Raw genomic sequence first — 25,288 nt, forward strand, 5'->3', positions numbered from 1 at the left:
ATATAAAGTTCTTTAGTTCCCTAGTCTTCTTTCATTTGAGCATCATGAGGTTGTTTTTCTCTCCTTCCCGGTCACTTACTACAAGTTTGCCAAACTGAATATTTGGTTTTTAATAAATGGAGGGGGTCACCTTTGTCTGTACCTCATTTTCTTCCCACGTGTGTAAAGGGCTGTGTCTGCCATCGTGTCAGTGTTTCTTGGCAGAAGAGCAATGAAGGTGTCTGTAAACTTGAGTTTCTACATCTGGCAGCAGAAAGTGACCCATAGGTATTTTTTTGCGGGGAAAGATGTTTTTAGGTGACCACTCTGTGCAGACTCTGGGAGGATTTCACAGTCTTCATAACCTGTTATTTTAGATTCTAAGCATATTTGTAGCTCCAGAGGCACAAAAATACACCGGTTTTCTTGGAAAATGTGTGTCTGGGATATGTGACAGGAGTTGCAATCTTAAACAAGATTTCCAGACGCTTACAGTTGAACGCTGCCAGTAAAAATATGCTTATTTAGACATTAAAATCCTAGGGTGCCCACGTAAGTATCCTAAACAATGTGTGTTACATGACCATTCTTTGCTCATGTGCTTAGCTTTGAGTGTTCTTAGCTCTGGCTCCTGCAGTGTTAATGTACTGCAGGGAAGGTTGAAAGACCAGATGGTGGGTCTTCGTTTCTGTTCCACACATTCATGGTGTTTCTTACATTCAAGAGAATAGTTTCTGGTGTAGGTATAAGTCATGTCACAACTGGTAAGGTAGACCCCCTCACTCTTAATACTTATGGCAACGTGGAAGATTTTTTGGGGGCATTTAGAAGAGAGAAAAGGCAGCAGGTGTCACCACTCACCATTCATTCATCTGCGTATTCAACAAGCATCACTTGATCATCCATTGTCTGCAAAGCTGTGTGTAGAAATGGGGAAGACAAAGAGGAAGCTGGGGAGCCCTTGCTTCTGGAGCCTGAAGTCTGCTTTATTTCATCAGTGTTTCACAGAAAATCAGGATAAATTGCTGCTTTTATCAAAATGTGATTTTCAAAAAGTTAAAAGCAAAGAACCCATTTAAGTATTTAGTAAGCCCATGTCGAAAATGTATTTAACTCATTGATGGAGGGAATAGAAGGATGACAAAGCTGGTTTAAACGAAGATATGAGAAAGATACTCAGGTAGATAGAAAACAAGAGAGAAGAGGGAAGGAAGAAAAAAAGAATACCTGCATAAGATTGCAAAGTTAGATACAAAATGGCTCATGTCCTACAGGGCAATAAAACAATAACGTTTGGGGTTACTGTTCATTTGGTCATAAATGTTTTGCACCTACACTAGACAAAAATTATGTGTAATTTACCAATTTTCTATAGTCTGTAGAATCTGGGTCTATTCAATAGTAAATAATAAGTCAAACAAAGTTACATTTCCTGCGACTGTTAGATGACACTTAGGTGGGCTTGTCAGTCAGTGCTGTAGTACATTACTGCCTGATGAAGCTCTCTGCAATGATGAAAATATTGTACATACGTGGTGTCTAATGTGGTAGCTAGGGGCCGGATACCTCTATAGCACATATTTAGTCAGCAAGCATTCTAGCATGGTCGAAATTTGAAATGTAGCTAATGTAACTAAGGAACTAAATTCTTAATTTTATTTACTTTTCATTAATTTTGATTTAAGTAGCCTCATGTGACTAATAGCTACCGTGTTGGACAACATAGCTCTAATATGCCATTAAATGGGCAGACACTCATTTTTCTTTCTTATTTCCAATTTTGGATAATTTTTTAGAATAATTTTTTTAAATTGTAGAGGAGCTCAGTATGTAACATAACTTAGAGAAGACGTCTTGCCTTTGAAAAAACCAACTCTTGCATTAAGCAAATGATTTCTCTTTTCCTCCCCTCCTCCCCCCTCCTCCCTTCTCCCTCCTCTTCCCCTACCCTCCCCTTTTCTCTCCCCATCCCCCTTCTTTCTATCTCTTTCTCTCTTTCTCTCTCGTTGTTGAGGTGGAGTCTCACTCTGTCACTCAGGCTGGAGTGCAGTGGCACAATCTTGACTCACTGCAATCTCCGCCTCCCAGGTTCACGCAGTTCTCCTGCCTTAGCCTCCCAAGTAGCCGGGATTACAAGGGTGCACCACCGTGCCTGGCTAATGTTTGTATTTTTTTTAGTAGAGATGGGTTTTGCCATGTTGGCCGGGGTGGTCTCAAACTCCTTACCTCAAATGATCCTCCTGCCTCAGCCTCCCAAAGTGCTGGATTGCAGGAGTAAGTCACTGCACCCAGCCAATAATTTCTTTGATTGGGTCAAAATCCTCATGTATTGGGTTTCTTGGTAGGGGCTCACCTGAAATTGTTCTGGCCAGCCAGGGAGCCAGTTACGAAGGTAAGCCTGTTTGGAGGGAACCCAACTCTGGTGTTTTCCAAATAAATTGGCTTGGTATTAACTTTCCTTTAGCAAGATAATAATGGTCATGTCTAGTTTTGATTAAAAGGGGCTTTTGGGTTTGCAGCAAGGGAAGAACTCTTGATCTCTCAAGAGGATTTTAGGGTTTATGTAAGTTAACTTTTCTGCTGCCATCACTTCGTTACTCAAAAAAAGCAATTAATACATTGATAAGGTTGGCTTTGATTTCTCACGAAGCTCAGTTGCCTTACCGGCTTTTGTCATCTTCTTGCTTCTTTGCAGGGCTTTTTCCGCAGAAGTATTCAGAAGAACATGATTTACACTTGTCACCGAGATAAGAACTGTGTTATTAATAAAGTCACCAGGAATCGATGCCAGTACTGTCGACTCCAGAAGTGCTTTGAAGTGGGAATGTCCAAAGAATGTAAGTGGAGTCTCAAAAAACTTTCTCCCTGTTTTCCTTATCTCTGTGATTTGCTCACCTTCCACAGTCATGTGGAATTCACACATGACACTAATGATGTCTTGCCAAAGGTAGGTGTGAATAGAGATGACCTGAAAATGGGGATTCATATGGAGATTCTGAGATGAAACTTCAGTGACAGTTGGTGAAGAGACAGGAGCTAGGCGTCGTGGATGGCGGATCTGTATTCCAGGGCAGTGGCTAACTCGCTGTGGATCCCAGAGCCGTTAGCAGTAACTCAAGCGTATTACATAGTCACTTGGTGACCCCATTTCCCCATCTTAACAATGGATATAAGGATCTTCACCGGTATCGGTGAGGATAAGGTAAAATGACAGGCATGAGTGTGAATAGTAGTCATAATTTGCCATTTTTTAGGAGGGAAGGATTGTATACCTTGTGGAAGAAACATTTGAAAATCTGGGACATTGGCGTTTTGCCAAACTTGATTTAGTTTTTCTCTTCCGAGCCGTCTTTTCCAAACAATAATACCTTTTATTAATGCAAAAGAGATTTTAAAAATACATTAAAACTTGGCTACTGGTCCAGAAATATCTGATGATGGGGATTTGAAATATACAGGCTTTCATACAGACAGAGTATATACACTGCAACAAATTTTGCTCTTTCTCTCTTGGATGTGTACAAATCTAGGGAATAAGAAAGTATTAAGCCAGGCGTGGTGGCTCACGCCTATAATCCCAGCACATTGGGAAGCCAAGGCAGGTGGATCACCTGAGGTCTGGAGTTCAAGACCTGCCCAACATGCTGAAACCCCTGCCTCTACCAAAACTACAAAAATTAGTTGGGCATGGTGGTGGGTGCCTGTAATCCTAGATACTCAGGAGGCTGAGGCAGGAGATTGCTTGAACCTGGGAGCCAGAGGTTGCAGTGAGCCCAGATCCCACCACTGCACTCCTGCCTGGGCAATAAGAGCAAGACTCCCATCTCAAAAAAAAAAAAAAAAAGGGAAGAAAGAAAGAATTAGGTGAATGGGTTGGCTCAAGCAGGCCTATGGAGGTCATGAGGTCATGTGTCCAGGGAAGCTTTTGGGGACTACTGCTCTTCCTGTCACTCCATCATGGGGGATTTTGGTGATGGCATGCTGCATGTGTGAGCAGTGGGCTGGGTGTTGCGTGGAGACCCTGGAGATACCTGAGACATGGCTACTGCCCTCCAAGAGTATGGGACCAAGAGCCAGGCGCCCCAACCATGACCCTCTAATGGAGTAGGAAGAATTATGTTATGGATCAAGGGCTCTTAGGTTTTGGAACTGGGTAACGTGGCCTTGGGTGAAGACTGACAAAAGAGGGAAAGCCCCTCTAGCCAGCCAGAGGCATTGCTCTGAGGGTGCTCAGCTGGGAGTCTTGCCCTCTGCTGGGAGCATGTGCTCAGGGATTGTAGCAGATGCTTCTTTAGCCTACCCAGATACATTTCCTAACTGTACTCCTGCCCCTTCACTGTTTTTTAACTGTACTCAGATTTTAGTTTTCTTTTATACTCCTTTGGTTTCTATGCTTCAGAGAAAACTTCAGGGCTGGGATCCACTCAGTCAACCAAAGCCCATTAGCATATTTTTATGTTCCAGCCGCATGTGTGAACATGTAACCTAGGCTGGTTCAGTGTGAGGGAATTCAAGACTCACGTGTAGAATATCAGGACAGAAGTACCCTTCCCTTCATGCATGTGAACAAGGACACAGGTAGCCACAAGTGCTCCTGGTGGCCATCCTCCAATCCGCAGGGGGGAAGTCAGCTGTGGGACAACGTATCCACTGGAGATGGAGAGGTGGAAAGATAGAAATCAGGCCCTTAATAGCACCACTGAATTACTGAACTGGCCAACTCTGTGAAACCACTGCCTCCAAGTCCTTTTGTTATATCTGCCAAGAAGAACCCCGTAAGGCATTTGGAATGGGGGTCTTGTTAATATTTAGAGTTCTCATGAAGGAGACTGGACCGCGTCACCAGACAGGAAAGCATCCTACATGTGCCATTCCTTCTGGGAAGCTCTTTTTCCTCTGGGCAGTAGTTCTGGTCACTTGGCCACATTTCATTCAGTTCCTTTACCTCCCTCCAAGTTTTAGAGCCATTGAGTTACTTGAAATCCACACATTTGACGATATGAAGTTTACATCCAATTGGCTCAGGCTCTAAATCCTAGCACTGAAGAGAAAAGCATGATAACCTGAAATAGCCAGATTATTTATATGTGTGAGATTCACAGGACGATCACCTACTGCTCTAGTTTTGGTCTGAGGCTCTATAGACATGGGTGTCACACAGCATTTCTGTGGGAGAATTTCAGTTCAGGCTGAAATTATAAATGAGTAAGCCAGATGTGGACTAAGGGAAAATCACTACTTTTGCATTATTTTGTGTGGGTTGGAGACCCATTTCCTGCTTACATTACTTAAAACCCATATCCTGCTGCTCTTTACAAACTGGCAGCTTGGTTGGCAATTAAAAAAAATAATATTTACACACATAGGGAAACTCTAGCATCAGCCCTCAAGGAGCTTATCACCTTAATTAGATTTAAAAATATAGAAATGGGAAGAAAATGGGATCATTACGTCCAAGTACACAAAAATAAATATATATTTGTTAGAAGGAAATTGAAGGGAAAGAAATAAACACTTGAAATACAGAGATTGAGCGTCTAATAGGGTATTTTTAAAGTGGAAACAGAAGGAAGCAGGCAAATATGAGAACCAGTAACCAATTATACCGCAGTATACACACCTGAAATGAACCCAAGAATAATAGATACTTGTAGAAAGTTAGAAGTGAAAAGGGATCTTAGAGATTGATTTTCACTCACCTCTCTCATCTGACATACAAGTACACTAGGGCTCAGAAAGATGAAACAGTTTTCCCAGCAGTCCCAACTGGCTGTAGACATAACCGAGACTGCACTGAGTTCGGCCACTTCGCCTCCCCGTGCCTTCCCTGCAGTAGCAAGATTAGCAAGATTCACATTCCATTCTAGCCATAGGACATGTCAGTTCATCGGTATGTGTCAGAATCCTTTAGATGAGAGTGACAGAAAACCCAGTTCAAACTGGCTTAAGCTACAAAAATCTGTGCATGTCACTGAAAAGTCCAGAGTAACGTGCTGGAACCAAGGGCACATGTTTGTTTTCGGGGCATTGTTTCCCTTTGTCTCTCACAGCTGATTTTGCCCTGCTGGCTTCATTTTCAGGAAGATCTTCCCCGTGTCTAACAAAGAAGGGCACCAACAGCTCCAGGCTGATAAGCTATTGACCCAGCAAAGAGAGAGATTCTTAGATCCCGATTGTTCCATCAGAGCCTAGAGACGGATTCTCTTTGGCCTAACCTGGGTCACGTGCCCCTCTGTGAATGCCATTGCTTTGGGCAGGACGTGGCTTTGGGTGGAGGACAGAATATTGTGATTAGCCAGGATTGGATTATGTATCAATATCTACAGCCCAGGATTGAGGTTGACTCTGTCCAAACCACGTGGGTCAGGAGTGTGGAAGAAAATGTTCCTCAGAGGGGAATCAGAAAGTCAGGAGGCCAAAACGACCCCATGTCCCCCTTGATTTGTCAAGCCCCACAGTGCTGTTCCCAAGGCACTCTTCTTTATGCTATGGAAGAAAAGTATAAAATTGAGAAAATTTAAGAATCATATTATAGTAATCGCTAAGTAGACAGGGTGTTTTTTATGTGCCAGGTACTACATTAACCACTGTTTTTTTTTTTTTTTTCCTTTTTTTTTTTTGATCAGCCAGGCTGGAGTACACTGGTGTGATCTTGGCTCCCTGCAACCTCCACCTCCTGGGTTCAAGTGATTCTCCTGCCTCAGCCTCCTGAGTAGCTGGGATTATAGGCACCTGCCACCATGCCCAGCTAATTTTTTATATTTTTAGTAGGGACGAAGTTTCATCATGTTGGCCAGGCTGGTCTTGAACTCCTCATCTCAAATGATCCACCCGCCTCAGCCTCCCAGCATGCTGGGATTACAGGCGTGAGCCACCACACCCAGCCTACATTAACCACGTTTAACACTTTATCCCGTTGATCCTTATAACAACCCTGTGAGAGAGGTTAGTTACAATTCCTCCCTCCCAAGTCCCACCTTTTTTTTGGCAGATGTGGAAGCTGAGACACAGAGACATTACTTTACTCGAGGTAACACAGTTAGTAAGGGGCAGTGCTGAGATCTGGAGCCAGGCAGTTTAATGAGAAAGTCATATTGAAACTGAAATATATACTGCATGCCATAGAAAGCAGTCTTTAAAACTTGGAGTTCCCTTTTCCACTCCATTTTATTGCCAATGGTTAATAAAGCAATAACCATACTCCTTGCTCTGTATTAGAGGTGTATCCCCTAGAAAATCATCTGCAATTTAATTTTTATAGATCAAATTTGATTTTACATGTGTAAGGGGATTTACAAGTAAAAGAAATCCTTTAACGTGGCCTACCAGAACAGCAAACTTATTTCTTCGTTTTTTTTCTGTTTTGTAAACGCTGGTGGGTATACCTTGTATTTTCCAAGGGCTTCATAGAACTAGGGAAGCCTTTTTGCAGAGAAATAGCTATCTGTCAGAGCATAGAATTTGAACATGGTAATGGCAAGTGAAAAAAATCAATTTTCAGCAGCATTCTAAAAGTGGTACAAAAATTTATGAAGAATTGAGGAAGAAGGCAAAGGAAGCAAACTGACTCTAAGTTGAGTGATGAGCTTTAGCTGATGGCGTGGGGAGGCTTGTTATGATGTCAGAAGAGGACAGCATGTGGCAAAGCCCCAAAATATAAACAATTAATGAAAAGGAGAAACAATAAATACTGGCATAACATTTGGATTATAAATGTCCAGACAAGCTTATGATAGAGATAGCAGCTAATGGTCCATGATGGGAAAGAGGGTTTAAGATGCTACTGTTTAGAAACCGTGGGAGTAAAGCCCTAGAAAGCCTGATCAGATACATTTAAGTCAGTTACGGAAATTCAGATGAATAGTTCAGATCTTTAAGTCAGGGGTCAGCAAACTGCTTTTAAAAATAACCGTCTCTTTTTAAAAACATGTTTGAAGTTTTAGAAAATGTTTTTGAGGCCTTGTGCAGTAGCTCACACTTGCAATCCCAGCAATTTGGGAGAAGGAGATGGGAGGGTCTTTTGAAAGCAGCCTGGGCAACATGGCAAGACCCCAACTCTACAAAAATTTTTTAAAAATTAGCTGAGAGTGATGGTGCGAGCCTGTGGTCCCAGCTACTCAGCTACTCGGGAGGCTGAAGCAGGAGGATCACTTGAGCCAGGAGGTTGAGGCTGCAGTGAGCCAATTTCATGCTACTGCCACTCCAGCCTGGGCAACAGAGCAAGACCCTGTCTCAAAAGAAGATATTTGTTGGTTTGTGTACCTTGATATCCCAGACTTTTTTACTTTACTCTGCCGTCATAGCACAAAAGTAGCCATGGAAAATAGAAGCAAACAAGTGTGGTTATGTTGCAGCAAATCTTTACTTAAAAAAGCAGGTGAAGGGCCACGTTTGGCCCACAGGCCATGGTTTCCCAATGTCTGTTCTACGCGGCTCATCCAGTGGCCAAGGATGCCACTTCAGGCTGCCCTGTGATCCCATCCCACGCTTATCTCCCACCTGTAGACACACCCAGCTTCCAGCCACACTACCCCATGCTGACTGGCGAGCCCTATGTCTCCATTTTTCTGAGGATTCATCTCCTTCTCCTTCAGTTGGACCCCAGGAGCCTGATTAAATGTCATTTCCTCTTTGAGGCCTCCCCTAAGCCTCATTTCACACCCTAGGCAGAGTTATTCATTTTTCCCTCTCCAACCCCATGTTCTCACAGTGCTTTGCACAAAGCTCCATGAACTGCAAACTTATTATATTATACAGATAGTATGATTCTTCACACACCAGTGAGTTTCCCTGGCTTGATTACAAACTCCTAAAAGGCATGCATCATATCTTTCTCACCTTGTAGCCCTCGAACTTAGCATGAAGCCTTGCTCAATGATGTTAGATTGATCAAGTGGTTAAATGTGACCAGTTTTAAAGACAGTCAAACCCAGCTTCTCCCTGGCTTTACTTTCTGCAAAGTTGTCAGAGGCAAAACAATCCTGGGTGTGTATTCAAATCGCAGTCATTCATTTGTCTGCCAGGGGCCCAGAACAAGTTATTCAACTTCTTTGAGGTTGTGTTTTCTACCTGGATAAGAGGAACATTGGTATTGACTAACAGCCCAGGCGTGACATGTGAACTGATGCTTTTAATACTGTTTAGGCAGCAGAGTTTCCATAAGCTGCTTCCTCTTTGCAGTGCCCTCCCCTGGAAGACATTAGATCTTCTAGGGCTTTTGCCAGTGAAAAAGGTTGAGTTGAGCAGGTGTCTTGGGTAATTGCCCATGACGGCAGAAGCCCAGTTAGGAGGGAGAAGCAAAGACAGACATGGGTTGGGTTTGGACCCTGCCTTTGCCAAACCTTGGCCAACAAAGAAGGGGGTCCAGGAATAGTCGGATTAGGACAGTCCAAAAGGAAAACGGAAGACAAGAATTAGGCCAGAATTACAACTTGGGTGCTGTGAGGAAGGGATGATGGTTTACCCTGGATGCCCCTAAGGTTTGGTTAGGTTCGTTCCCGTGGGTCACTGGCCTCCTCCAAGACGAGGTGCCCCAACCTTGCGTAACAAAAACACCTTGGAAGGTACTGTGGCTGCCATGCCCTCAGTCTAGTTCTTTTCTTTCTGAAAACCACTGGCCGTTAATTCACACAGGGAGCCTCTTTGTATTGCTTTTTGAGGTTATGTTTCTATGTGCCTATGCCCTTGAGTGATGGGCAGAACATGTCTTTGATTTTGTTTGAGAATGCTTTTTAACGTTTATTTCAAAGCATTTTTTTCCCTATGACAGTTTCATAAGTGTATTTGTAGAATAGAGCAATTGAATAATCTCTGAATTTAAAAGTCCCTAAGCACTCATTGACACCTTCTCATTTGGGGCATATTGAGCTTAAAAACAGCTTTTCATAAAGTCTCTAAATTCCAATTTATACTTTAGACATGAACGTCCCCATGGGTCGATTGGATGGAATGGATGTGCTTTGTACGGACACTTAGATACTTGTGTGGGAGAATTCTCTTGTTCTGTGTTTCTCTCATTTCCCCTTTACTGTTAAACTTAGATTAAAACAAACCTTTTGGACTAAAGGCACTTAACCTCAGTTAGAATCACCTTTGCTGGTGCACAAATTATATTGATGTGCTCATTGGTTCTACTGCTGGATTTTACTGGCTTAATGACAGGGAAATTCATATTGCAGGTTGCCCTGTGTAGTTGGGAAATTACATAAAAATCATCATCAGGGCACTGAATGTCTTTCTAATTTTAGTTTATTTCTTCATTTGTTCCTGTGTTAGAGCCCAGCCTGTTACTACGTTTCCAAGGTTCACTGTGACCATTTTGTTCTGCTCACCAGAGACTCCGTTAACCCCCATCTTCTCTTACTCTTTACTCTGTGGCACACAAATCCCTAAAGAACTCCCGAAAAGTAAGAGAAAAGCTGGAAACTCCCTACTTTTGTATCTAAAAATGTTTTAGAAGCTGGAAAATAAAAATCTCCTGCCCCTTTCTAGTTGCCTGCATCTGTTTCGGAGATTTAAAAAATAAATTCAGTTTGGGTGCCAGCAGCCGGGTGATGTCAGTGCCACTGTGGAACTCAAAGCCCGTTAACACTCAGACTGCAAAGGAAGTATTAACATTCCTCAGCTTTACTAACACATTTCTCCCTGCTGCCTGTCTCCTGGAGAGGGGATACTCAGTACATTCTTACCTTAGAAAAATGAGAAATTTCCATTACACAACAGAACAGCACAGGGGGAAGAACAAAGGGATCTGAAGTTAGTCTGAACTGGGTTCCAACGCAGCCCTCGTCTCTAGCTGTCTCAATGTGGGCCCATTTGGGGCAAAATTTTGCTTCACGTTGAATGAACTAACCCATTGCATGGAGATGATCACAGTAACATTGTGGAATTGTTTTCTGGATTGGCCCTCAGGAGGGTAATGCGCTGAGTACCGTGCGTGCTTGGCACGTAGTAGGTGCTGAACGAGAGTCGTTCTCTCTGCTGCTGCTTCTGGTGGTGGCACAGTTTGATGCCACTGTTACTTGCTGCCACAGCTGTGTTTTATTATAACTACAGCCTTGATTATACTTCAGGAGAAAAGTTAAAAGCAAAGGCTGTATTCATTTTGAATTGTTTAGAAACCACAGCATAGAAGCAAAGTTCCAAATATTATGTCACAGCCTTAAAAAGAAAGCTTGCATGCATGGTTTCTAAAATAAATATCCACCTCTCTTGGCTACTTAAACCGGGAGGCAGGTGGCTCATTTGCCCAGAGATGCCGAGACCTGTAATCAGAGAATGGGAGAGTATCCTAGTATCCTGGAACCCAACTCCATGGAGAAAACTGAACTGGGGTGTTCAAAAGGACGCCTGGCCGCCTTCCTGCCTCAGTCAGCTCAAGGTGAGGCCGTCAGGGTCTTCCAGCAGTGCTGAGCCCCAGCTAAATCACCACAGAGGCAGGGTCTCCCCTCCCACTCCCTCCCAGCAGCTGCATTTCTTTGCTCATGTGGCACCCTCCATCTCTATTCTGCCTTATTCGAGACTCTGCGGCCTGCCTTCCTCCAGATCCATCACGCCCCTTCTGCCAGCCAACTCCTGTCTGCCCTGTGGCCTCCTCAGCAAGACTGCTTTTGCTGTTAGCCCCCTAGAGGAAAGCTGGGAAGACACCTGTGGTGCTCTGGTAGTTCATGGTCACAAGGGGCTTTACCAATGGCGAGAGCTCCAAGACTTCAGGCAGTCCCGTGCAGCAGGGAGGACAAGAACATACTCCGATTCACAGTTTCCTGAGACAGAGAGAGCAAGAGACCTGCCTAAGGTCACACAGCTGGTTTACTCCCATGGGTCTGAATTCTAATTCCCAGCATCATTTCCGCTATGCTTTGCTCTCTAAACAGTGAAGTTCTTGCATGCATTTAAGGCCACACAGTTTTCAGTATCTTCACCCGTATTTGCTCCCAAATCAAATATTCTGTACTGACCGGCTGGGTGTGGTGGCTCACACCTGTAATCCCAGCACTTTGGGAGGCTGAGGTGGGTGGATCATTTGAGGTCAGGAGTTTGAGAGCAGCCTGGCCAATACAGTGAAACTCTATCTCTACTAAAAATAAAAAAAATTAGCTGGACCTGGTGGTGCACCTGTGTAATCCCAGCTACTCTGGAGACTGAAGCATGAGAATTGCATGAACCTGGGAGGCGGAGGCTGCAGTGAGCTGAGATCGACCCACTACACTCCAGCCGGGGTGACATGGAAAGACCCTGTCTGAAAAAAAATCTCTATATATGTGGTTTGATTTGATGTATATACTGGTTCAATGCAATATTTCCCCTAAGTATAAACTGCATGCTGTGATATGAAATGTAATTTTAGGGAATGAACTTGGCAGGAGGAAGTATCAAATCATCTAATGATAAAGTTACTTCCTTTTCAGTATTAGTTGTCTTTTTATTGTCAATGAGAAAAATCTCAGTTTGATGCCAGTACATCCTTAATTAATACTTCTAGAATCTCTGCTAATCTCTCTTTTTAATACAGGGCAGCAACAGTACCTAGGTGGGACTGAATTATATTTGTTTCAGAGGTCTGCAGATTTTCTTAAATGGCCAGGCCTTGCATATTTGGCGTCTGCAGATCATTCGGTGTTTTTTGCAGCTGCTCAACTCTACATAGCTTCACAATTGAGCGTGGAGGACTTTGTTCCCCTTAAACTTTACGAATGCACGCAGTTGACCTGAAAACCCTGTTTGTCTTTTACCCTTTCTGTTTATGGCAAATGACACTACTTTCCCCTCTATAGTAGTAATACAAAAATTTCCTCTAAAGTTTATTTAAGAAAAAAATCAATTGAGACGGAAATCCTAAGTATATAGCGGCCTGTGAATATGTACGACGTTATGAAGGCAGTACTTCAAAGGACGGAAGTTTGAGAAACACTGGTTTTATATGTTCTTGTATCTTAGGATTAGAAGCAGAGTCTGCAACTGTGGCTTCGGCCCTCTCAGAGCCTCCGAAGTGCCTCAGTTGCTGGTCAGATTCCACTGACACGTCCTGCTTTGCTGCCCGCCCCTGACCCTTCTTCACATCCTGAACTGTGCACAACTAGAGGATGGGACGGGGGTCTCGCTTTTCTTGGACTCTCAAGGTTTAGACCTTTTGTAATAAAACAAAGCATCAGTGAATGGGTGGATCTGTCTAGGTGGATTTTAAGCATCCAGGCGAGCTGATGGAGGGATCGTGAGAGGCATGGGAGACTCACAGGTTGCACCATTTACCGCCTTCCCAAAGAGTGACAAGGCGTTATGTGGCTTAAATGGACTTAACAGGCAGTCAGATTCACACCTCAGCCCACCACTTACTTAGCTCTGTGTGATCTTGAGCGGGTCACCTAACATCTATGTGCACCTGGTTGCTTGTTTGTAACACGAAAAGAGTAACAGTACCTACTTCATGCAGCTCTGGTGAGAAGGAAATGAATTACTCTATGGCAGGGGCTAAAAGGAGTACTTAGCTAAGCGTTAGCTTCTGTTACTACTCCTCCCGCAATGATACCCAGCCATCCTGGCTTCTAAAGAATAGTGCATTCGTTCATCAGTGGTCCTTAGTGACTGGACAGGACAGCTAAGGCTCCTTCCGGCCCAGTGGTCCGTTTACTCAAAACAAGAAGCGCTTGTCCTTAGGGCTCAAATCTACCCTCACAAGCAAGGTGATGGGTAGATGGGGTCAGAAGCACAGTTTCAGCTCTAAGCAGGTGATCCGATGTTGAATTCATGGCCCTTCATCAATTACAAAATCGACTCCCAAAGTCCAAATGTGCCAGCAGGGGCAGAGAGCCCTGCACAGCTGTCCCAGCCTGCCCAACTCTGATCTCTTGTCACGCGCCCCCAGTTGTGCCATGTGCTAGCCATCGTTAGCCACTCGGTGTCCTCTCTTATGACACAGCATCCTCAGGGTGCGCCTGCTGTTCTCTCTGCCTGCAATGCCTTTCCCTCCCACACCTCCTTGAAGCCACCTCTTTCCTGAAGTGCACAGGCATGCACACATACACACGACACATTTTTCTAACAGCAAGGAGTGTGTGTGGGTCATTCCCCGCTCTCCATTCTGTGACATGTTAGTGGTACCTCTGTTGAGATGACTCTCAGAGTCAAACTTCCTTGCAGGGGTCCAGGAGATTTTGGTGTCTCTGTGTGTGTGTGTGTGTGTGTGTGTGTGTGTGTGTGTGTGTGTGTGTCTATGTGTTGAGAGAGAGAAAACCCACGGCACATGAGGTCCCTCGCTGGCTGGAGGTGCTTCAAGGAGAAGTATGGAGTTTGGTTTTTGAGTCTTCAGTTGTGAGTCCAGTGCCTTGTACTTAATATGTACTTCTGGAATGAATTAAAAGCAAAAAGTATTTAAGGACTGGAGATTCTGAATCGGGAACTTCTGTTTGATCTTTCCAAGAGTTAAGAGGTTTGAACACGTGGACTTAAAGTGAAATACAAGCCCAAGAAAACTTTAGGTCTTATTGCTGGCATGAGACCATTTTTACCTTTCCCGTTCTGCCTCCTTTCGCACTTTGCAGCGTATGAATGATAGCATGTTACCCTTTCATGACATGACATCCCAATGCTGTTTGTTCCGTGGTGGATGTAAACAGATGAAGCTTGTAAACAGGTCCTAACAGAGATTTACTTTCTCTCGAAACTGTATACAGGCACACAAATATTTTATCAAATCGATCATTTGTTAAGGTGCACTATTATTTTATATACCACTAAAAGGGAAAATGGCACCTATTAAACCAAGACACACTACAGATTTTAAAACAGGTAGCAATTTCAGAGGTGGGGAGAGGAAGAGAGAGAGGGAAAAACCAGACAGCAACCTTGTAAGAAAAAAGGAAGCGCCTTACATTCTAAGCTGGAAGTATTGTATGTTTTCATCTTGAGCTATTTTTTATTCTGCTTTAAATAGACATTGTTAAGACCTCAGTACCCGAAGACAATCTCCAGCCCAGAGAGTTGGCTGAGTAAATATGCAAGTGCTTCTAAAATAGCTGGCAGAGAGACCTTTGTTTGGAAACAAATGTCTCCCTAAAAATAGCAACCCGAAATTCTCCTGCAGTCCCTGTGTTCTGGAGCAATGAATGTGGCCCTTTAAGTACCTTCTCCCAGTGACAGCAGTTCTCAGGAGGGTGGCTACCTAAATCGCTCAGTAATTTCTTGCATAGAGTACAGTCTGGAATTTCCTCCTCCTGGGGTGGAATCAAGCACTTCAACCCTACCTCTTCTCCTTCTGCAACCACAAAATATTAACTCATGTGGTTAGGTTATTTCTTTCATCCTTCCCCCTTTACAGCTGGAAAACAAAGAGTTGAACTTTGTTAATCTGATGAACTAAATTAATGAAGACAGGCATCTTTTAGTATGAGGACCAGGCAAAGCAAACACCCTGTTTTCTCAAGAGAAGGAATGTTTTTGTCCCCGATACATACTTGATTGTTCCGACGCTTCATTCTACAAAGCGTAAAGTACCTCCATGATTTAAAAAAAAAGTCCTGCTGGTTTCATTTTCAAAATGATTTTAGGACAAAAATATTTTATTGATGTTGGGAAATGCCAGTCCTCCATTTTTCTTTGCTTATTGTTTTTTGGGGTGAAGGGGGTTATAACATCAGTTGGTCTGACTTCTAAACAATATTTTGGTTTTGTAACGTTTAAATCTTAAAGCTAAGGAACTTCACTGGTGTTTCAAAATGGACCCATTCAGGAGCCAGTCATGATATGGCCCTTCCAAAGGGCAAGATAAAAGATGATTCTAGTAAACTCTGTGGACTCAAGGGCTTTAATGAGGACAGGAAGAGAATCAAGTGAAAGATAATGAGTGAAGAAGTCCCACTTTATGTCCTGAGAGTGCCCAGACAAAACACTTGAACAAATTTAAACTGAATGGAAACTTTGCCGTGATACCCTTGGACTTTCACTCTCAGAATTCTGAAAACATGAGGTCTCAGAAGGTACTCCTACCCCACTCTAATGCATGCAGTGAGGAGTTATTTCAGGAAGAAAGACATCAGGGCTTCCTCCTGTCTCTTGGGGCTGAACAAACTCTTGGAGATGGCCTTCCCTGCATTCCTAAGGATAATAATGGTGCCCAGGTCTTTGGAGTGCACAGCCCCATTTTGTTTTTACAAATAGTGCTTTCTGTGTGACATTGCATTCCTTAAAAATAGAATCACATCCATCAGGTTGAAGTATGCTGCTTTACTCCACCAGCATGGCTGACACTAAAAGGACTGACTATAGCAAGTGTTGGTGAGGTGAGAAGCAACTGGAACTCTCATGCATGGCTTATGGAAGTATAAATCGAGCCAAAGTTTGGAACACTTTTGGCAGTATCTCTTAAAGCTAAACATACCGATATGACTGAGTAGTTACACTCCTGTGAACACACTCGAAAGAAATGAGAGTATGGGTCCACCCAAAGACACATACAAGAATGTTCACAGCAGATTTATTGATAATAGCCCAAACCTGGAAAAAAAAAAAAGTCATATGTCTGTCAACAGTAGAATGTGTAAATAAATTGTGACATATTCAAATAATAGAATAGGCATCGTAGTTAAAAAAAAAAAACTAACAGCATAGATGAACTCACATAATAATTGAGTGAAAGAACTTAGAATAAGAGACAAGAAACAGGCTATATTATTCCATTTGTTTAAAGATGTAAGATGAGCAAAACTTGTCTATATGATAAAGATGAGAATGGTGATTACCCTCAGAAAGGAGATACTGACTCGAAAGAGACACGTGGAATCCCTGTGGGGTGCTGGACATCCTAGACTTTGATCTGATCTGTACATACAAAGCTATTTGTGTATTTTATACCTGAGACAAAAAGAAAAAGATTAAAATGTAGAGTAGCAGAATGACCATTTCTTCCTGTGCATAGAGAAATTGTGTTATCACCAAGAAGAGTAATACCTCTCATTAGAGGAGTCTTCCTTCCTGTTAATTCTTTAAAATTTCTTCAGGTGGTGTTTTAACATCTTGACATTTTGCCTTTTCTTCTGGTTTGAGACCCTTTTCACTTCAGCTTTGAATGTGTAAGGAGCACCAGAAATGTACTATGGGCCTTGATCTACTCCTAGTTCTGTGCATGGTTGTCTGATACCCGAATTGTATCAACCCACCTAAGTAGCTTTTTCTTTTAGGGCTATGCAATGCAAATTAACAGTCCATGGACTTGTTTACAGCCTGTTATATTTGAAAAATTATTTTAACCATAAGATAATACACAGCTAAAAGAGATAATGTGAAAATTATTTCAAAATGTTAAATTATCGGTAATGGTGATATTTCTGAATGTCTCTCAGAAATATAGCGTTCAAAATGTGATTTATAAACTTATGTGGATTCCAGCTTAATGATTAGCTAATTATTTTTTCCATAATGAAAAAAAGCAAGGTACTTTGTATTTTGATTCATTCATTAAAGGCAACTGGGACTTCAAATGAATAAGTAATCAAATTGAGACTGGCTTAGGGAAGTTGACAAAAAGTTTTGGCTGGTAGAACAAATGACCTAGTGTAAAAAAAAAAAAAAAAGCCACCAGAGTAATTTCTTTGTGAGTTCTAAATTTATCAAAACTCCATCTTTATTTCCTTGTCCCTTTTTTTTTTTTGAGACAGAGTCATGCTCTGTCACCCAGACTGGAGTGTAGTGGTGCAATCTTGGCTCACTACAACCTCTGTCTCCTGGGTTCAAACGATTCTCGTGCCTCACCCACCCAAGTAGCTGGGATTACAGGCATGCACAACCATGGCCAACTAATATTTGTATTCTTCCCTAATGCCAGTTTGCAGAGCAATTCAGCATTTGAAATTTAGACATAAAAACATACAACTTTTGTGGATCATGAGATGGTATTTTAATGAACTGATTTAGAATAGGTAGTATCACTTTTAAAGTATCCAGACTAATGGAGTTGGGTTATCTCTGCAAAAGTGAATATTAGCAAACCTTCACCCTTTTTATATGGATATATTTATCTCTTGATGCTGTCTTCAGTGAATACAATGAGGCTTACAAAAGTATTGTGAAAAAAAATGGCAACCCAACAGTAAAAAGACAAATAGCTCAATTTTAAAATGGCCAGTGAATTTGAGTAGCTATTCCACCAAAGAAAACATACAAATAACTAACAAACACATGAAAAGGTTCTCAACATCTTTAGTCATCATGGAAATGCAAGTCAAAACTATGTTGAGATACCACCTCACACCCATTAGCATGGCTGTAATAAAAAAAGACGAGCAATAACTAATGTTAGAAAGATGTACAGAAATTTGGACACACACAGTGCTAGTGGGATCATAAATGATACTTTGGCACTATGTAAAATAGTTGGGCAGTTCCTCAAGAACTTAAACAGAGAGTCATTATAGGACTCATTCATTTTACCCCTAAGTGTATACCCGAGAGAAATAAAAACATGTGTCCACACAGAAACTTGACAGAAATGCTCATAGCAGCGTTATTCGTAATAGCAGGAAGTTGAAACACCCAAATATCCATTAATTGATGAATAGGCAAGTAAAATGTGATATATCCATACCATAGAATATTTTTTATCCATAAAAAGGAATGAGATATTGATATATGGTACAACATGGATGACCCTTGCAAATATTAGGCTAACTGAAAGAAGCCAGACACAAACGGCCCCATAGTCTGAGTTCATCTATATGAAATGTCCAGAAAGGACAAATCCATAGAAACACAAAATAAATTAGGAGTTGCCAGAAGTTGTCAAGGAGTGGGGCATGGGAAGGGCTGCTAATGAGTTCCTTTTAGGGGTTGATGAAATATTCTGGACTTAAATGGTGGTGACTGTTTCACAGTTTTTGAATCTATTAAAAAGTATTGAAGAACACTTTTTAAAAGTGTGAATTTATAACATTTGAATTGCATCTCTATGTTAAAAACCAGATGATTTTAAAATGTCAGGTTAATTGATGTAAGGGAAAATACAAAAATAAACCTTGGAGTCAGATTCATATTCTAGGCTGTGTCTGTGCGAGATGAGGGCTTTTACTTGGCAAAAATTGTTTCTGCTAGTCAGAACTCAAAGGGGACAAGATCCGTGACAAGATACTTGGTGTCCACAAGAGGAAAACAGCCTTGTTATTCGGAAGAATCACAGATTTTCTAGATACTGATGTTTGAGATGAATGTTTCCCATAGGTCTTTATATAGTGAGTACTGGGAGATGTCATTTCGGATGTCCTTGATATTTTTTGTTTCTCTTCCTCAGGACATCCCTCCAGGTACTTATTAAATGTCATCTGTATTCCAAATTGAAATAAAAAGGCATAGGAAAGCAAGGTGATCCTTATGACCTAAGACACCCCCAAAATAATGATGGGCATGAAATGGAGAGAGTATGATAGAGATGGTTTTCTCAAAACAAGAATCCACTCTCCTCTTCATTCCATTTCCAATTCTAGCATTTAAAAGTGCTCTCCTTGAAATAGTGCCTTTATGGATATTGCCTGTTTCTGTTTGATTTTCCCTTTTAAGGTAGAAATCAACTTTTTATTTTAGAACATTTTTCTCTGTGGCAAGGTATAACTTACATATCTTCATGGCATAGACCTTAAGTGTACTGTTTAGTAAGTTTTGATAAGTATGTGCATCCTTTAAAACCACCTCCTAAGTCAAGATATTAGAAAGAAGCATGTGGGAGCTTTCTGGGGTTGGAACGTTTTGTATCTTGATGTGGGTGGTGGTTATAAATAAGGCAAACTCTTCCATTGTCTATCACCAGAGGTTAGTTTTGCTTGTCGAACTTCATGTACATAGAATCGCAGTCCATGCTCTTCTGTGTCTAGCTTCTTTCATTCATCATTATGTCTGTAGGATTTTCCACGTTGAAGCGTGTATTGGCTGTTTGCTCCTGCTGTTGCTGAGTAGTATTCTATTTTATAGATAGGCTGTTCTCACGTTAATGAACATTTGGGTTGTTTCCAGGTTAAAGCTATTATGAATAACATTGCCACGAATATCCTGTACAGGCTTTGTGGGAAGCATGGCCACTTATTTCTCCTGGGGATAGACCTAAGAGTGAAATTAATCACAGGGACGTGTGTTTAATTTTCTTAAAAGCAGTCCATTTTGCAACTGGTTATCCTACCTGCCATTTTTACCTGCATCAGCAGAGTATGGGAATTCCGGTTGTACATCCTTGCCATACCTTGATATTTCAGTCTTTTAATTTCAGAGATCCTCCTGGGTATGAAGTGGTAGCTCATTGGTGGTTTTAATGTGCATTTTCCTGAGGACTGATGGTGAAAGATAAAACCCAAAATGTCAAAAGTTATTGTCATGTTCTTTGCACTTATCTGTATTTTTATCATTAATCATTTTAGTGCATATTTGTGTGATTTAAAAAAAGAAAAGCTATTTTTAAAAAGTGAATTAATTCAGATTATTCTGAGTTAAAGCTTCAGTTTTCCTGATTTTCTAACACTAAGTAATATTGGGGATTGACAATGCTTTAGATAGAAATGGCTGAGAAAAAATGAAGCCAATACTGTTTTTGCATTTACTTGTTTCCCCAAAGAGGATAAAATCCATTCCTATTCATTTATAAATCTTGCTATCTGAGGATAACATCCATATTCACTTCAGTGTAAAAGGCCATAACTGGGGGTCAGCCTATGAGCCAAATCTGGCCGGCTGCCTGTTTTCATCAATAAAGTTTTATTGGAACACAGCCACGTGCATTCACTTACATATTATCTACTGCTGCCTTCTTGCTAAACAACAGAGTTGAATAGTTGTCACAGAGGCCATACCACCCACAAAGCCTAAAATATTTACTATCTGGGCCTTTAAAGAAAAAGTTTTGCCAACCTTTGCCATGTTCACTCTTAAAATTTTCTATTCTAATGCAAACTGGTTGTAAGAATTTAGCTCCATGCCAAACATATGCGCAATTTGTAACTGCAGCCTTCATTTCTTTCCAAGTCATACTCAGTGGTTATGTGCCTTACAATCCTATCTCAACAATTCATTAGGGACCTTCTGATTTCAACTCTGGAGTGAAAATTCTTAAACTAGTCCTCTACCATCCTCCAAAATTTAGTCATTTTAGGTACAGGGAACATAATGTTGGTTCCTGATACAAATGTAACTATGAAGTTGTGTCCTTTAAAAATACATACAGATGAGAATTTAAACATCCAACTGATAACTCTTTTTTTTAGATAAAATAAGACGTGACTAGGAATAAATGAGCTTGATTTTCTTGTCTAGAAATTGCCTTAGAAGGCAGTTCCAGAAGAGGAGAGAGAACATTGTAAGTGGTGACAGTAGAGTTGGAATAGGTAAACTCAGGGTGACTCTTCTTTGAACAGTCATATATCATGTAAAACCTCACTTGTTTATAGCCACACATGATATATGGTGAAATGCTCTAACATTTGAGTCCAGCTCATGACAAACTTACTACCCTTCACTGATGCCTTTAATAAATTACCGAAAAGGCACTTAGCAAATTCCCTTAAGCTAGTGTGATGTACTGGTCCATTTTAAAGATGGACTTCATGTAAGAAGTAACTGCCTCTGTTTTGTCACCTGTAACCCAAAAGTCTTCATTTCTACCCTTTTTGCATCTAAGGGAGTTTGTGAAAATAAAATATCAAGAGGTTATCAAAAAGCTGTTAAAGTGCTTTGAGAAATCAAAATGCGTTAGAAACAGAAAATATCATTGCAGTTAATTTTATTGCCTCAAAGCCTTCAGAGCAACCTTTGGGTCTCCCCCATCAGATAAGGACAGGGCATTACCTTTCTCTGGAAGCCCACGTCACCCAGGACTTGCTGTCTGCAGAGCACATCTCTAGTGAAGTAATCTTTGCAATGCACGCTCTTGTCACAGTAGAACTTACCCGGCCTACTTAGCTTTCAAACTTTGCGCATCTAAAAGATACAACCATCTTTCTTAGAGTTCCTTCCTAGATCTAATTATACAAAACCGGGGGTGCCGCGAGCATCACCTCCCATCCAAACTCATCACACACGTTCCTGTTTCGAGGGTGAATCAACATGTGAACTTTGCTGCTGCAGGGAGCTGACAGCTGCTTCTGAGTTATTCCTGGTGCCTCTGACAGTTTCTAGGATATTCTGGGTGAAAAAAATAAGATATGAGAATTCACCAGAGCTTTGGTTCTTCTGGCCTGTAATTCATTAATAAATGCAGAAGAGATCCGTGCAGTAGGAAGGAGTATATAGTATCCACCTGCGTCTGGTGTAACAGCTGTCCATGAAAAAGTGCTGTACCGAGAACCCAGAATGTGAAACGTAGGGGCCAGCCATGTTCAAGCAGCTGGGTGGCCAAGGCAAGTCCCTTAACCTCTCTGGGTACTGCACGTCTGTAAAACAAGGACGTTGAGGCAATGATTGGTAAGATCCCTTCCAGACATCACACAATCTGAGACAATAGGCTGTAACATCCCTTTAATTAGAGTCAGTAAAACCTCTTCATTGAAAATCATTTGCTTCAAGGACATAATTACAATGAAACTTAATTCATACTGTGCTCTGCTCCAAATAAAGTAGAGAGCGAGCTGTTAAGTGGTTTTTGAACACGATGTGCCAAGATTGACTTCTCTTGCTGCTTCCTTCTCATATGTCACCTTTTTATGTGGGGATCTCTGAACGCTTTTGTCATGGTGTGCTATAAAACTGTATCACCAGTTTAGAGATGAAATAACTGAGACGCAAAGAGGTTAATTACCTTGCTCAAGAAAATACATGAAAACAAAATACTTCAAGCAGAAGTGGTGGAGAAAAAGACCTGTATGTGTGATAGGAAAGATAATTGAAGTTGTAATTATGCACTTTATATTATCTAGGGGATCTCCCATGAACATGAAGTCTTAAAAATCCATCGAATTTGTACTTTCTATGCCCCTTGCCAGTAAACTGTGGTTGGGAAGAGAGAAACTGAGAGAATGGTCTTAACAACCTTTCAGTGGCTGGAGGGAGCGGGGCATATGAGAAGGTGACAATATACACGCGTCACCCTACCCTGTGTCCCAAGCACAGACCACTCGTCTCCCGCTTTTCATCCTCAACTTTGAAGTTTCCTTTCTTTAGCAGTAAAGTTTCTTCTTTATTATCCCATGAAAATAGAAGTTCGCCAGGGAAAGGTGGCAGGATAAGTCACTTGATGGTATCTGAGAGGAATGAAGTGTTGCCTCCTTGTTTGAGAGCACAGCTGGAGGTGGAAGGTAAGGAGAAGGAAGATGTGAGCGCAGTCTGCGGGAGGAGCAATGACAGATAACACTGGAAAGGTTTGGCCCAGATTCAGTCAATCAAGGGACAGAATTTCTTTTTTTTTTTTTTTTTTTTTTTTTTTTTGAGACGGAGTTTCGCTCTTTTTGCCCAGGCTGGAGTGCAATGGCGCGATCTCGGCTCACCGCAACCTCCGCCTCCTGGGTTCAGGCAATTCTCCTGCCTCAGCCTCCTGAGTAGCTGGGATTATAGGCACGCACCACCATGCCCAGCTAATTTTTTGTATTTTTAGTAGAGACGGGGTTTCACCATGTTGACCAGGATGGTCTCGATCTCTCGACCTCGTGATCCACCCGCCTCGGCCTCCCAAAGTGCTGGGATTACAGGCTTGAGCCACCGTGCCCGGCCAAGGCACAGAATTTCATTCTGGAAGCACAGCCCCGGGTAAGGGGAGGTCTGCGGGTCCTCCTAGAGCCATCGGGCATCTCCATTCCTGAGATGCCCCTATCCTGCCTTCTTCGAGGCCACCACTGGTGTACTTTGAAACTCTATGTTATGGTCCTAGATTCTTGGCTTAAGGTTCTGTCGGCAGAGAAGGATACCAAGACTGGTTGGTCTTCGAGGCATGACCCCCATTAGACACGGGGTGAGGGACAAATGGACACCTGATTGAATCTAAATGTTCTCCTGTTTTATGGTGCTGTCTAGAAAGTTCTGTTGGTCACAAGGGCTCATATTTCACACATGGAAATATTTGATTTGGTGACAACTATGTGTTTATCGTGATCCCAGTTTGCATTGAAAACTGGATTCAATGTTCAACGCATAGTGGAATCACAGCAAACATGTGCCCGAATGTATTGAGAACATCACTGGTTTCCAGTAAGTTTCGTCAATGTGGTCAGAAGCATTATTTCTTTATGTATATGGAATTGCAGGATGTCCTCCCAGGGGAATGGTTCTTTGCCCTTGTTTGTACTTGATTTCTGATCTAATTGTGGTAAGAATTACATTCTTACAAATAGATTTTCAAATACAGGGCGTGATCAGTGTCTCAAGGAAGTGTGGGTAAGTTTTTTGGCAACGTGAATGATATGAATTATTACCTCCATGTAATTTGGCAAGTGTCATACAAGGAAAACAAGGGAGATACTGAAATTCCTGTTTAAAGACTCAGGAACTCAAGATTTATAGTAGTAAAATGACTTGGCAATGTCAGTGGCTAATAAGGGGGTTGTACTGGAATAGAACCTGGCTGTGCTGTTTCTAGGGGGTGTGCCTTTATTACCATCGCATGCTATTCTTTGAAGAGGGGTTTTCACTAGCTGAACTGAATAAACTGCAAATTAGGATTGTCTGAAAGGAACCATGTCTACCCCATACACTTTATATGGTTCCTTCAAAAAAAGTCTTAACAAATGTTTTTTGAAAATGGCAAGCAAGTAGCTTTCCTATTATTTTCGTATTTGAATAAAGAATCAGCGCCCACTCATACTTTCAGAGCTAAAGGAGGAAAAATAGCCATAAATCTTCTGTAGCAGTTTTTACAAACTTTTCCTCTTGTGCACAGAACCTATTAGTAACATTGCGTAATTTTTTAAAATTGGCCATTTTTAGCAATAGTAGAAGGAGAAAGTCACTCATTCCCATTCCTAACATACAGTTTAAAAACTGTCTCTTTAAAAAGTTGTAGCATTACGTCCTATGGGCAGTGCCTAAGGTGAATGCACACTAAGAATTTTCTGTGGGGTTTCACTGCTGTGACCTCGTTATGCTAGAGGTTGTTCACTGCAGCTGGGAAGGAAATTGTTTAAAAAGTGAAGGCAATTTCTTGAAGTATCTAAGAAGCATTTTGAAATCAGAACTGCTGCCTTTGACTCCACACAATGTGTGACTGATAACAAACATGCACTTTCTGAGGTGTTTGAGGTTAGGTAGGTAACCGACAGTTCTAATGGACTCAGACGTACAACCAAATCATAATGACCTACTTTTGTTACCACAGCACCCAGCATAAATCATCATTTTAAACCCTTTGGAAAATCAGACTGTT

At 41.7% G+C, this 25,288-nt stretch overlaps 1 protein-coding gene across 13 annotated transcripts in view; it reads left to right on the forward strand.

The window, feature by feature from the left end:
- RARB (retinoic acid receptor beta) overlaps positions 1–25,288 on the forward strand; it is a 1,029,560-nt gene that overhangs the window by 926,710 nt on the left and 77,562 nt on the right. For all 13 annotated transcript variants that reach the window (XM_074405735.1, XM_074405733.1, XM_074405734.1 and 10 more), the window contains one exon: positions 2,675–2,816. In XM_074405735.1, coding sequence (XP_074261836.1) covers positions 2,675–2,816 — 142 coding nt within the window. The remainder of the gene's footprint in view (positions 1–2,674; positions 2,817–25,288) is intronic.

The sequence above is a fragment of the Saimiri boliviensis genome, chromosome 9 (assembly GCF_048565385.1).
Source record: "Saimiri boliviensis isolate mSaiBol1 chromosome 9, mSaiBol1.pri, whole genome shotgun sequence".
NCBI lineage: Eukaryota > Metazoa > Chordata > Mammalia > Primates > Cebidae > Saimiri > Saimiri boliviensis.